This window comes from Aythya ferina (genome assembly GCF_964211825.1).
Source record: "Aythya ferina genome assembly, chromosome: 1".
Taxonomy (NCBI): domain Eukaryota; kingdom Metazoa; phylum Chordata; class Aves; order Anseriformes; family Anatidae; genus Aythya; species Aythya ferina.
In genome coordinates, this window is record NC_140296.1 from 158545534 (window position 1) to 158558320 (window position 12787).

Below are 12787 nucleotides of genomic sequence, written 5' to 3' on the forward strand. Positions count from 1 at the left end.
TGTAGAACAGAGGCACACTGAGTTGTCCTGTCCCCACTCTCTGAGGTGTCCATTGGACCAGTGTCCTGGTGAGCTTCCCATCTGGGCCAGGCCCAGAAGTGGCTGTCATAGCTACACGTGACAGGGATAGACAAAACTTCGTGCCAAGGCTGAATAATGCTGAATGGTTATAACTTCCCTGAGCTCTGCCAGGGAAATATTACTTATTTTGCTGGACTGCATTTCTGAACCCAGGGAGATCTCACTTCCTTTATGCCCAGAGACTGGATGTTATCAGCCCAGCTGCTTCAAAAGCACTGGCTTCTCATTCCAGTATCTTCACTTAAACCAAGCTGAAAATGTATTTCTTATCATCCTTCTCAAAATTCTCTGGAAAACATAGACCTGGGGCTTTAATCATTCTACTTCTGAGACTCCTTGACGTTATGGGACTTTATTAACCCAGAAGCAATTGCAGGCAGTGGATTGTAGTGAACCTCCTTGGAAACCACATGAATGTGAAGGGGAACTGAATGAATGTGGGAGCAAATATAGCAACAACGGGTTCCTGTGTGTGTATCTCTACTTTTTAACTGAGTGAAAAGTTCCTTACATTCTGCAGAATTGAAACAGACTGGGGAAAAGTTCCTAAAATAACTTAAATTCCAACAGCATTATCCAGTGTAACAACGATAAAACCTGAGGTCTTCATAGTATGCAGGGCAACCTCCTCCCCACTCCATGTTTGCTACTATCTGGTGTCTAAAGAGTGAAAAAGAAAAATCTTGCAACAGAGCCAATACTGTGAAAGTTTTATGAATGCATGGGTAGGTTAGTCTGTACTCATTTGTGCAACTTGGCTTGCATTGTTCACTGGATCCTTGCCAAACATATCTGTTGCATAATTATGTGGCTTACTTTATTTTATTTTATTTTAAATTTCTAGGGATGTAACTAATGTTTTCCCCTCATTTCTGTACTTATACAACACCCACCACAGTGAGACCCAAGCCTTTTTTGTTAGAGTTGTGGCATGACCTATAGTAATTATAAAAGGTAATGTTATAACATAGGAAAATAGAAACACCAGAAATACATTCAAACATCTGAGAGAAGACTCAAAAAAAAAAAGTCTATAAAATTATGGCAAGATATGTGTCTATCCACTGAATAAACTGTCTAATTTCCTTGTGAGGAAATACAAAAACAAACAGGAAAAAAATACTCTTTTTTTTTTTTTCTTCACTGACTGAATAAAGCTGCATAAACCAAAAGCAGTTACACTGAAGTCAACTTCATTACTTGTGATTTCTGCATGGTAAAGTCAGAATGCAGTGACGGCAGGCATGGCTTCATATCCTGCTGGCCTGACGATATAGACAAGCCCTTGTACTTGTGGGAGTATGGGGATTTTGTAAGAAAAGTTCTCATGGTTTCAGCTTGAACAGTGTCTAGGACAGATATTTAATTAGGAACTCCAATATGTGTTCATTGTTTTGGAGTGTTTCCAAGTTATTTCCTCCAAAGATCTGGTTCTATGGTTGATTGTTCCATGATTCAGTGTTGGTTATTCCATGCTCATGTAATCCTATGGAAATAGGATGATTTTTATGTTGAGGTATTTGTCAGTATGATTAAGGGTGTTGGAGTCTGGACCGTGCAATTTAAGACTTTTAAAAATGTTTCCATACCCACATCTAACCTCATTGAATTTATTTAATACGGTTTTGAAGGAATAGCCTTGAAAAGTGATTTTCCCTGAAACAGAAATCTGTAGTGTTTCAAAGAACAAATGAAATGTGCATACATAAAATATACATAAAAGATCAAACATATTTTGTGGTCATGACTGGACCCTTTGGACACACTCCAGGGCTTACCTAGGTCAGAGCACTGCACCACGCGGAGATGGCACTGGCAGCGGAAGGGGCACACTGGCCCAAATCCAGATATGACAGGATCATCTGTTGGAGCCATATCAGCTGACCCCTCATCTTCCAGCATAAAGTCAAAGAGGCCCATCTGGTGGAATGGCTTGGCCAAGCATACTGGCAGTAGTAGGATGAAGAGGAGAGCCAGCCTCATGGCTTAGTTCATCGACTCCAGGCAGAACCTAGGATCCAAAGCAGGGAATTTAAAACAGAAGTAGCAATTTTTCCATAGCTGCACAGTTCCTGCTGAAGGAGGTCCAATACATCCACCAGTTGCATAACTGTTCCTTTCAATAAATGAAATCTAAATTTGAAAATAGGACAGTTATGCGATAGGAGTCCAGTAACTACTTGCCAATAGCCTTTTTTTTTTTTTTTTCAGAGAGATTTAAAGGCAACTCTAAACACATCTGCTTGCACATTTAGAGTAATATTTATCAGGAACAGGCAGCATTGTCAACTTTGTTATGCAAAACAGTCAACACAATAAGCCATATTTTCCATGTGTCTGTTTTCTGCCAACGTAACAGTCTATTTGATTTCATTAGCGTTTGTTTCATAGCAATGGTTTTGTTCCCTGGGGATGAACCTCAGGTTCCCAAACTCACTGTAATGCAGTCATGTGTCGAGAAACCTTTTTTTGTTGTTGTTGTTTTTAAAGTGCCAGCATGCTGTGTGTTTTAGATTATAGTAAAGCTGACTGAGAAAAAATAAGATCTAGTGATGGGGTGGAGAGAGAGGGGGTAAGATCTTTAGCTATTTAAGTAAGCTATACTTCATTCTCAGTTAAACCAACACAATAAAATGGAATACAATGTTGTGTTATATTAGATATTCTTGGCTTTCTTTCCAGACTTTTGGCTAGGGGATTATACATTATAACAATGCACCCTGAAAATCCTCTGCTTTGTAATGTGTAAGCATTTGAACTGATGCTTGTAGTATTGTCAGCACACTTTCTAACTGGACTTCAGGGCCTCATCCTGCAGTCTTTCATGCTCAGAAGCAACTTTACAGAATTGTGAATTACCACTGATTGCTACACTGCCAGATAAGCAAAACTGCCTTATATGTGTTTTCAGGACATTGGCCGAAATGCATTTCTACACACTGCACATTGTGCTACCTATGTTGTTGTGCACTAAAAAACTAAATAAATTATGAAACAGCTGTTTCTAGGTTTCGTATCAGGTCTGTAGAGATCAGAGAGATCAGCTAATCTTCTGAAAATTACTTTCTTTTATTTTTTACTTTACATAAGGAAGCTTATATTTTGTAACTTTTCATAAGTCTAAAAACAACACAAATACACACAGAAAGAAAATTGCCTTCAAGTCATCAAATGGTAGAAAGGCAAACTTGTATTTTATTTAGGAAACTTAACATATTCCTGAGTACAGATACTGATCTATGTAAGGAAAGCAAAAATATTCAATGGCTTCAAGTCAATAACTAGATCATCGAAATTTGCTGCTGAAATGCCTTGTCTGTATGCTAGTTTGGATTTATATTATCTAGAAGTTATCCAACAGTTAGGGGTGTGCTATGTCATTTCCTGGCTCCATATTGACTAATGAAGACTGGAAAAAAAAAAAGTGAGGGAGGAAAAGGAGAATTAATGTCTCCCTCTCTCTATTGACATAAGGAACCTACAAGGTAGGACTAGATGACAAACATGGACAGCTGATATTAGGTGAGCATTGCATACTGAGGCCTCTCTAGAATACCACATCCAGGTACTCTAACAGAAATAGTCAGTATGAATAAATAAATAAATATATATAAAAATCACAGGCCTGGAATTAGATACAATCTGTATTGTGCCTGAGTTCAATTTTCTTTACAATTTTTTACCTACAGATGCCAAAAATGCAGTCCTGCAGAAAGCTCTGAGTTTCATTCTTAAGAGGATGATAAGGTTACCTTATCAACTATGATAATATTTTAAAATCAGTTTACAGTTCTGTCATCTACCTGACAGGAAAACAAGTATCTAACATCTTCAGATGTCCCAAAGACTTCAAAGTGAGTTCATGTGGAGAAAAACACTGTTTCTGTTATCTCTATAAGAAACATAGTTGGTTTCTTAGTTAGACCTGAAAGTATTTTCTATTCCTGGAGTAGACCATCATATTACCCACTATATGCACTGAGGAACTTGGCAGACCCTAACATCAGCTAGAGAGTCAAAGCCTTTTAGCCCATCTTGGTAGCAAAGCCCCATGCCATACAAACTCTTGTCATGTAGCTGGGACAGGCCTAGGTGGAGCATCCACCTCCACTCCCTCCTACTCTGGCCCCTGATGACTTCAGGGCGGTGTCCCATGCCCAGCCTATACCCCTATAGTGCAGTATTGATGGGCAAGCAAGGATGTCACAGCAATGTCATGTTACCACATTGTGGTAAGTTATGGTTTAACTTAATGCAAGATTTGGCATACTTATTATTATATACAGATGATTATAGAATAACAATGCAACTTATTAATAGTTTGAAATGGGAACGCAAACCTGCTAAATCATCACTATTCATTTTAATAAGCTGCTTTGTGCAAATTATCAATTTAATGCTACCTGAGTACAGAGTATTTTTCAAAATGCTTATTAACATCAACAGACATTGGGAAAGCTGTGCACCATCCCTGGCATGGCACTGTCAGTCAGTAATTAAAAAAAAAAAAAAGTTGTCTCAGCTCTTTCTTACATATTATTATATTTTTAAAAAACTGTTACTCTTTCCCCCCAGTGTCACTGCCTAAGCACCATCCTCCCCCAACCCCCACCCCTTTCCCAAGAATGCACAATCAGGATCTTACCCTGGAGTTAAATTACTAACACCCTCCCCTCACAAGGAGGAGGAGGAGGAGAAGGGGGGGGGGAGGGAGAAAAAAAAAAAAAAAAAAAAAAAAAAGGCACTCTGGAAGTCTCTTCACACTTTAGTACTTGATCATATTAATACTGATGAACTTCTCTTATCTCAGTGAAAGCCTGTAGCAGGCCTTTTCCTTTGGTCCCTGTTTTGCCAAAACTATAAGAAATTCAGAAAGAATTGTGTATAAAGGAGGACTGTATGGCAACAAAGGATATCAGGGATATAATCTGATTCCAGCAGAGAAAATAGCAAACACAATTACATATTAATCAAGAAATAAAAATAGGTATGTGTATGCATATATTTATTTATGTATTTTCCTACTGCAGGCACACGTCTGTTCATATTGTTTGCACGTGTAAATGAACATAAACAGATACAAAATATATACAACAATGTACTAGTAATAAACGTTTACATTTCACATAAAAAAAATAAGGAAGGAAAATAAGCTGAATTCTTAAAGGTCTGTGACACAATATTTATGTCTGCAGGACAGAACTGTTTAAATTTGCTTTAATTATGTGTTTACAATGAGTAAGACTTTTCCACAAACAGAGGAAACTATAGCATAGACTTGGCCACATTTCAGTTCAAAATAGCACTTGAAATATGCTTCATCAGTTCACGTCACCACAGTATTGGTGGTCTTCTTGTCAATTTGCCTTAATATTACCTTTTAAATATTAATTCACCCACCATCATACATCTCTCAAAATGCCACAAATGGCAAGTTAAACAATACATGCAATTTCAAAGAAATCTCCTTCATTATGTGTTTTAATGTATCTATTTATTTATTTATTAAGTAAAGTCTAGATGTGGGAAAAAAATGTTGGGAGTCTAAAAGAGACTAAAATTCTTTTAACAGGAATTTCAACTCCAAGAATTTTCTTTTATACTACTTCATTCACAGGCAGCTTCTTTAAATATTAAGTCCTTCATTTGTAAACTGTAATATAACACTTTCTAACATTACAGAGACATACGCCGATCCTGTTTAACTATCTACTACACATCTTTTTCTCTCAAATCAAAAATTACACACATTAAAGTTTGGAATATAAATGAAGAAATCTGAATAAAAAATGTATATCTCAGAGTGCCGTTTAAACAAGAAATACAAGAACTCAACACTTTTTTTTACACTCGCTACATCACAGATTCTAAACACTGAATTGCAAACAGAGAATATACTGCTGAAAAAGTTTACAGTACGGAAAAAGAAAGGACTATAGTAGTGCTTATACAAATCAAAACAAGAGACAGAACAGTCAAATAAACAGTAGGAAATGTGCACAGTCCTTAAGAATGCATTTTCATGTTTTCAAGAAACAAAAGTGCTGGATACAACATTTAACATTGCTAAACATTTAGTAGGATTTTTCCTTGCTTCTGTTAAAATTCAACTACTTGCCGTAGACTTGCCTGAAGTTTTATTAGTGCAACATAGTTCAGCAGAATTACTGAAAACCATACCTTTTAATCCAGGGATTTGCAACAGGAGCTCTCAAAGCTGAGATGTAATTAAACTAAATATTCAACCCAGGCAAAAGGCTTTGCAGGTGTGGAAAGGAGGAGGGGGTAAGTTCAGCTCAGTGACTGTCACTTGGTGGAAAACCCTCCTGCTTCTATTCCATAGCACAGTTAAAAAATAAGGTTTCTCTCAATGAACACAATCCAGGCTGACACCCACATTAGATCATATGGTAATGATATGTCTCCTGTATTGTAGCCAGAAACTTTATCAGCTCTTTTGCTTTCTTTTCCTCTTTCTTTTTTTTCCCCTTTTGCTTTATTCCTTTTTCATCTGTTTAGATTCCCGAACCGCCTGAACACTGTAAGACAGATGTGTAGCTGTAAATCATCTCACTTATTTTATTTCAGTCTCTAAAACATATATTTAGTGAAGTTTTCTTGGTTTTAACTTTTTTCTTTTTTCTTTTTTTTTTTTTTTTTTTGTTCCTGACTCATGGCTGAGAAAGTTTGGCTGTTCCTCTTGTTTATAATACTTGTAATTCAAGGAAAGGATATAAAATTAATCCCAGAGCTAGCCAAAGTGGAGATTAATATCAGAAAAAAAGGGTAGCTTTAGGTAAAACTATTTATACAGATATCAACCTGCCTCTGCTTATGCAGAGTGTAATAGTGTAATATACTACTATTATCCTGTATAATAATAGGCTTTTACGTATTTCTTCATTCTACAGCATGTTTTTGATATATATGAAAATCATGTTTTCATTAGTTGAATTATTGAAGCATTTGTGGTTAAAACTGTTTTATATAAACTTATATAAACTTTGAAACTTTGCTTTTTTTTTTTTTTTTTTTTTTTTTTTTAAACCAGGGCAGCAAAGCAAAGGGGAAATTAGATTCTTTTTTTTTTTTTTTTTTTGTAATATAGGGTAGTTGGTTTTTTTTAAACATGAATGAAGCAATCTTTTACTCATTGTTCAGATTTATATTTTAATTAAGTAATCTCTCTTTTGATGCAAATTTCAATAGAATCTAAAATGCAATTTCTCTGTTTCTGCACAATTAAAAAAATCTAGAAACCAGAAAGGACAATAAATACAACAATTATTATTTAGTTAGTTACCCAAACACATTGTGAACATGTGTAGCTTCCTTGTGCTGTTAACTGTCCTGTCTAAATACTGGAGGCTTATGTCTCTGTGTTTTGACTTGTATCCTTTTATTTCTACCCCTAGGCTAGGACCAGGTGCAAATCTGAAATTAAAGCTTGTAAAATGTGAAAGTATGTTTAAAATAAGTCTGATTTTTTAGAAACACAATAAAATCTTGAAATTTTAGCTATTCTTTTCATTTGATTTTAAGATGAGCCAAGAAAACAGCTCTTAAAATTTTTCTTTGGTGGAAGAAAACATGGTGGAATAATTGACTGTTAGTTTTGGTCAGTGTAGCACAAAGATGTAATCAGCGATCTTATATTACAGCTTCTTTATATACTTCATTCTAAAAGTAAGGATCATTTATTCCTTCCCAGTCCTCAAGCCTTCCTCTGCCTTCTTTCTCTGCCTCACCAATGGATTCAATACTGCTAATGATTTTTGTTGCAACTTTTTTTTCTACATATGATTAGTAGTGTTCCAAGCTTTCATGCTTACAACAAAGCCTTATCTATGTCCAGAAGTATCTCCATGAGGCTTGCTGAAATCTTGGCTGCATCTTAGTAATGTCAGTTATTTGAACCTTGGTCACCAGCTGCAGATGGTTGTTTAAAAAGACATTTCAAAGCAAGACTTTGATGAGGAACAGGTCAGGATAAACTTGTTGTCAATTTGCTTCATAAAATCCATTCATATTTCCCAGTGAAACTGTAATATATTTGTTCTGATATCTGTTATAGGGTTGAAAGGTGTTACAAATTAATAACTTAGTCATCTCTTTGAAGGCATGGGAGAAGATGGAGAGCCACCTCTCTTTCTTTTCTGTCTTTGGCAGGAGGGATAGTTGAACAAAAATATTAAGATCAAGGTGAGAACAGGTGGAGCACATCTTCTTCAACTGGGGGATTTTCTTTCTTTTTCTGTAATGAAGTCCATCCCAAGAACCTCAGAAGGGTACAGATGTCACATCCTTTAGGAACTATGAAAAACCCTAATTCTGACTGTTGATACCCAGAGGTAGAGCAGGTATGTTTTATGTGTCCAACCCATCCTGAAATGCAAAGTGGAGAACCTGGGGGACTGAGGAACTGAGATGGTGGGGACTTAAAAGACCAAATATCAGCACAGTATCCTATCAAGTGTTAATGCACACTATTTTCTAGGTATTTTGTGTGCTTATAAGGGGATGTGGGATCCTTTCTGACACAATTAATTAATTCCCTTTCTTTGCATTCTGCTACATCATTCAGAAAAAAATATATATATATGACATTGAAACAAAGAAGCACAATAAATAACATATTGACTTAGTATTGTTTTGTAAAGGAACACAACTATATACAGGGCGTAGCACCTATAAACTCTCCTTTTCAGTTTGACCTATTTTGACAACAGCTTAGTCAATATTAAAAAAAAAAAAAAAAAAAAAAATTAGAAAAATTGGTTTCTATAAGATCTTATTCTGAATTAACCAACCTACATGCTGTTCCAAATACCTATTTCCAGAAAGTTACAGGCATCTGCATATCAATGATATTTATATAACAGTATTTTTATTAAATTTTGATGGATAGCATCTGCTTTGTTTGATCATGGCTTATTTTGTGGACCTTTCATAGGTCAGTGACAGGAGAGCAAGCCAGACTGTCTGCTGTTGATGACTATGCCCAGGTTCAGTGGAAGTCTCTGCAGGAAGGGGATGAGCAGCTGCCCAGCAAGGAGCAGAAGTACCCTGGGGGAAGAGCTCCTGGAGTGTGGGGCTGGCCTGGAAGAAAGATATGTCCTGCAAGCATCAGGAGCTGTCAGTACAAGTTGTACACCTCCTCAGAAGAAGAGGGAGCTGACACAATCAGCTCTCAAAGGAGTGGAAAGAAAAACTGATTTTAGGGAGCCTGGGAAAGAAGAGTAGCATTTATTGCAATCCAGAAAGTTACTGGAATGAAAGCAAAGAAAGAGGACAGGATCTGCCCTTCAAGGACATGGTAGTTCAGAGATTCAAGTTCTTCCTCATTCTGAGTTTCCTCTCCTGAAAAAGGTATTTTCCTTGGGCTTCCTTCTAATAGACACAAGCTTTGATGATCAGCACCTGGTTAGAGTTGTTGTGGTTGCTGTTGTAAGGAAAAGGGGCAGGCAAATCTGCTTCAAAGTCCTCATGAAACAGCTAGTCAAGTGCCTGTCCCCAGCAGGGGATGGGATGAAACAGGATCTCTTGTTTGACTGCCTCTTAGGGGCTCTTGCCACCTCTCCTGTGTCTCATGCCTGGGCTTTACTAGCTCCCTAGTATATCATCCACTGTTCTCTCTAATGTCCTGCTGGCTGTCTCTTCTCTTTTCTGTTCAGTGCATAATTTCTTCCAAGTACCATAGAAAGATGTTCTTTACCATAGCAGTGTAGTTCTTCTACTAAAAATGCAAGTAAATATTGACTCAAGTTAAATAAACATTGATCCAGGTAAATATTGACCAAGGCACAGCCTAAGAAAGCAGTTAGAGAGACAGAACTGCCATTTCTGAGTATTTTGAATATCAATTTTCCTTCAGTGTTCTCTGACCTCATAAATGATACTTATGTACTTCTTGATATTTCTACAGATCAAAAAGACCAAAATATCAGACTTTGGACAAGTACTACCCCGGTACAAAAAAAGACAGGGGGCTCCTGGAAAGAGTCCGGCGTAGGGCCACAAAGATGATACGGGGCCTAGAGCATCTCCTCTATGAGGAAAGGCTGAGGGACCTGGGTCTGTTCAGCCTTGAGAAAAGAAGACTGCAAGGGGATCTTATTAATGTTTATAAATACCTGAAGTGTGGGAGACAGAGGGATTTGGCCAACCTCTCTTCAGTGGTTTGCGGGGACAGGGCAAGGGGCAATGGCCAAAAAATGGATCACAGGAAGTTCCACACCAACATGCAAAAAAACTTCTTCATGGTGAGGGTGATGGAGCACTGGAACAGGCTGCCCAGGGAGGCTGTGGAGGTACCTCCTTCTCTGGAGGTATTGAAGATCTGTCTGGATGCCTACCTGTGGACCTTCTTTAGGGAACCTGCTTTGGCAGGGAGGTTGGACCAGATGATCTCTTGAGGTCCCTTCCAACCCCTACAATTTTGTGATTCTGTGATACTATCAGTAACATTATTTTTTCTGTACCTGTGAAAATACCTCCTGTACAACTGTTTGAACAAAAAGCAATTAAACATCAAAAGAGAGATCCCTCTTTTTGGAGGAAGTCTCTTCTGTCAGTCTGTTTTCTCTCCCTTTCCCACTCACAAGATCATGTACTGTGTAAACCACCTCTCTGTCATCTCTCTGGTCTTCTTAACGGAGACTATGGGATTTGCATCTCACATAATGAAACAAACTCAAATTGTCTGCAATTGAAGTATTCAACATGTGACCATGTCCTTTACCTCAGTCTCTTTTCTATGGAAATGGTAATCTGTTCCTGTTTTTCCTGACACCGTTTTTCCTTTTCTCTGGTCTTTCTATTCTCTCTTGAATCAAATTGTTCTGTTTAAGTACATCCAGAAAATGCAGCAGCTAACTCATACCAATATAGCTTTACTACTTACTGTGATTTCCAATGTTCTTTAATCCTTTAATCCTTGAGGACAAAGCCTGTCCTAACTCTTCCTCAAAATTCCGTGGTGTAGATGCACATTTTGTGATCACTCTTAACCTGTTTTCCTCAAAAATACAGTGAACATATAAAATCAGATTTGTACCTGTAGTCCCAGATGCTATCCATTCTAGTAGCAAGGAATGAGAGGAAAGTAAAAGTGATGGCACCAAAGACTCTAGAATCTCTAATTAGTGTGACTAATTAATAATATAGAAAACATATGCAAAACCTTTTCTTATCATACACACCAACATGCTTTTGTAATGGTATTGAGGTACCCCATTTACTTCTTTTCAGTGATAGACAACATCACATTTTTTCCTGCCTGACTTCTGTGTGAGTGCTAAGTCTTCTGCCCTGCAGAAAATCCCTCACATGAAGAAAATAAAGTGCAAGTGTATCCCCCTCACCAAAGGGCCCAGGAAGATACAACTCCCTATGGGAATAAACCTGTAGGAGTGAAGGCCACAAATGACTAGAGAAGAGAGATAACTAGCTTAGGTAAGAGAAGAAAAAAATTATAGTGAACTGTTTGATCAGACTTTGGCTTTTCTTTTTATTTTTCAGTATCCTGAGTTGAAGTCCAGAATTTTCAAGGTTCTAATGAAAAATCCAAACCTTTATTCTCATTTCAATGGATCATGCTCTGGACAACTTTCATCATCCCAGCTGGATTACACAATGCCCTAGAAAAGGATGACAATAATTCATGCAATTGTTGGAACTATATGCCTTGCATGTCCTTTGTTAGTCAGGGGTTATGAACCAGCATTCAAAATGAGACACATCCTGTGCAGCTCTGAACAGCCTATTCCCAGATTATGAAAAACATATGAATGGCCAGGTCATCCTTGTTTTCCAATTTAGTCATCACAGAGAGCAAACTGTTTCAGAGGAAGCTAGTGACTGTATTACTGAGGAAAGTCCTGAAACAAGGAGTGTAATAACAAAAGGAGGACATTTATAGTAGCATTCGTGTTTGTGTCTCTCTATATTAAAATGATATATTTTTTTTAATGTTGGCAATCTGCTGAGGAAATAATTTATAACTTCAACTAAACATATAAAATAATGACTTTGAAGATATAAGCAATGACATCATAAGTTACTGTTTTTGTTTGGATTGTATTACCACACTACAGATAACTGTTAAGAATCTCAAGGTGGATGGTGATGAGTTAGTTATGAAGGAGCCAACCCTGTCTAAACAGAGTATGCCACATGGGGTTCTAATGAAAAGGATGTGTACTTGATAATTATTGAAGCTTTCAAGTAATTGACTGCATCTGAGAAAATTTGAAAACATAATAAGGAAAAATAATGACATGGGAGCAGAGTTCAAATAACACAGTTGATATCTAGCATTCAAGGGGAAGAAGTGATTGTGAGAATATTCAATGTTTTACTCAAATTTTATCTGGTTTTAAGACACAGAAAGTAAGAATACAAGTATCCTCAAGAAAAGCAAAATGGAAATTGATACTAAAGGAAAATTTTAATTGTAGCATGTCTCAGAATTTAATAATTAGAAGTCATTAAAAACTTCTAAATCTTTTTTTTAATAATCAATGCAGAATTAGATTTCTTCCAATTCCAAGATCACTTGAAATTAAGATCATCAAGAATTAAATAATTCATTTTTAAATCCAGAGAGTTATACAATATGTATAGTATAGTATATATAGTAAATAGGTATACTACAGGTAATAGTCTTCAAAATATCCATTGCATTTCATTAAGTATTTGAAGAATC

General features: G+C 36.8%; 1 protein-coding gene across 1 annotated transcript in view; it reads right to left on the reverse strand.

Moving 5' to 3' along the window:
- DCN (decorin) overlaps positions 1-6692 on the reverse strand; it is a 38169-nt gene extending 31477 nt beyond the window's left edge. The window contains exons 1-2 of the mRNA XM_084506550.1: positions 6262-6692; positions 1860-2092 (exon numbers count right to left, since the gene is read on the reverse strand). Of these exons, the coding sequence (XP_084362676.1) occupies positions 1860-2064 (205 nt within the window). The 5' untranslated portion in view covers positions 2065-2092; positions 6262-6692. The remainder of the gene's footprint in view (positions 1-1859; positions 2093-6261) is intronic.
- Between the last annotated feature and the right edge of the window lie 6095 nt (positions 6693-12787).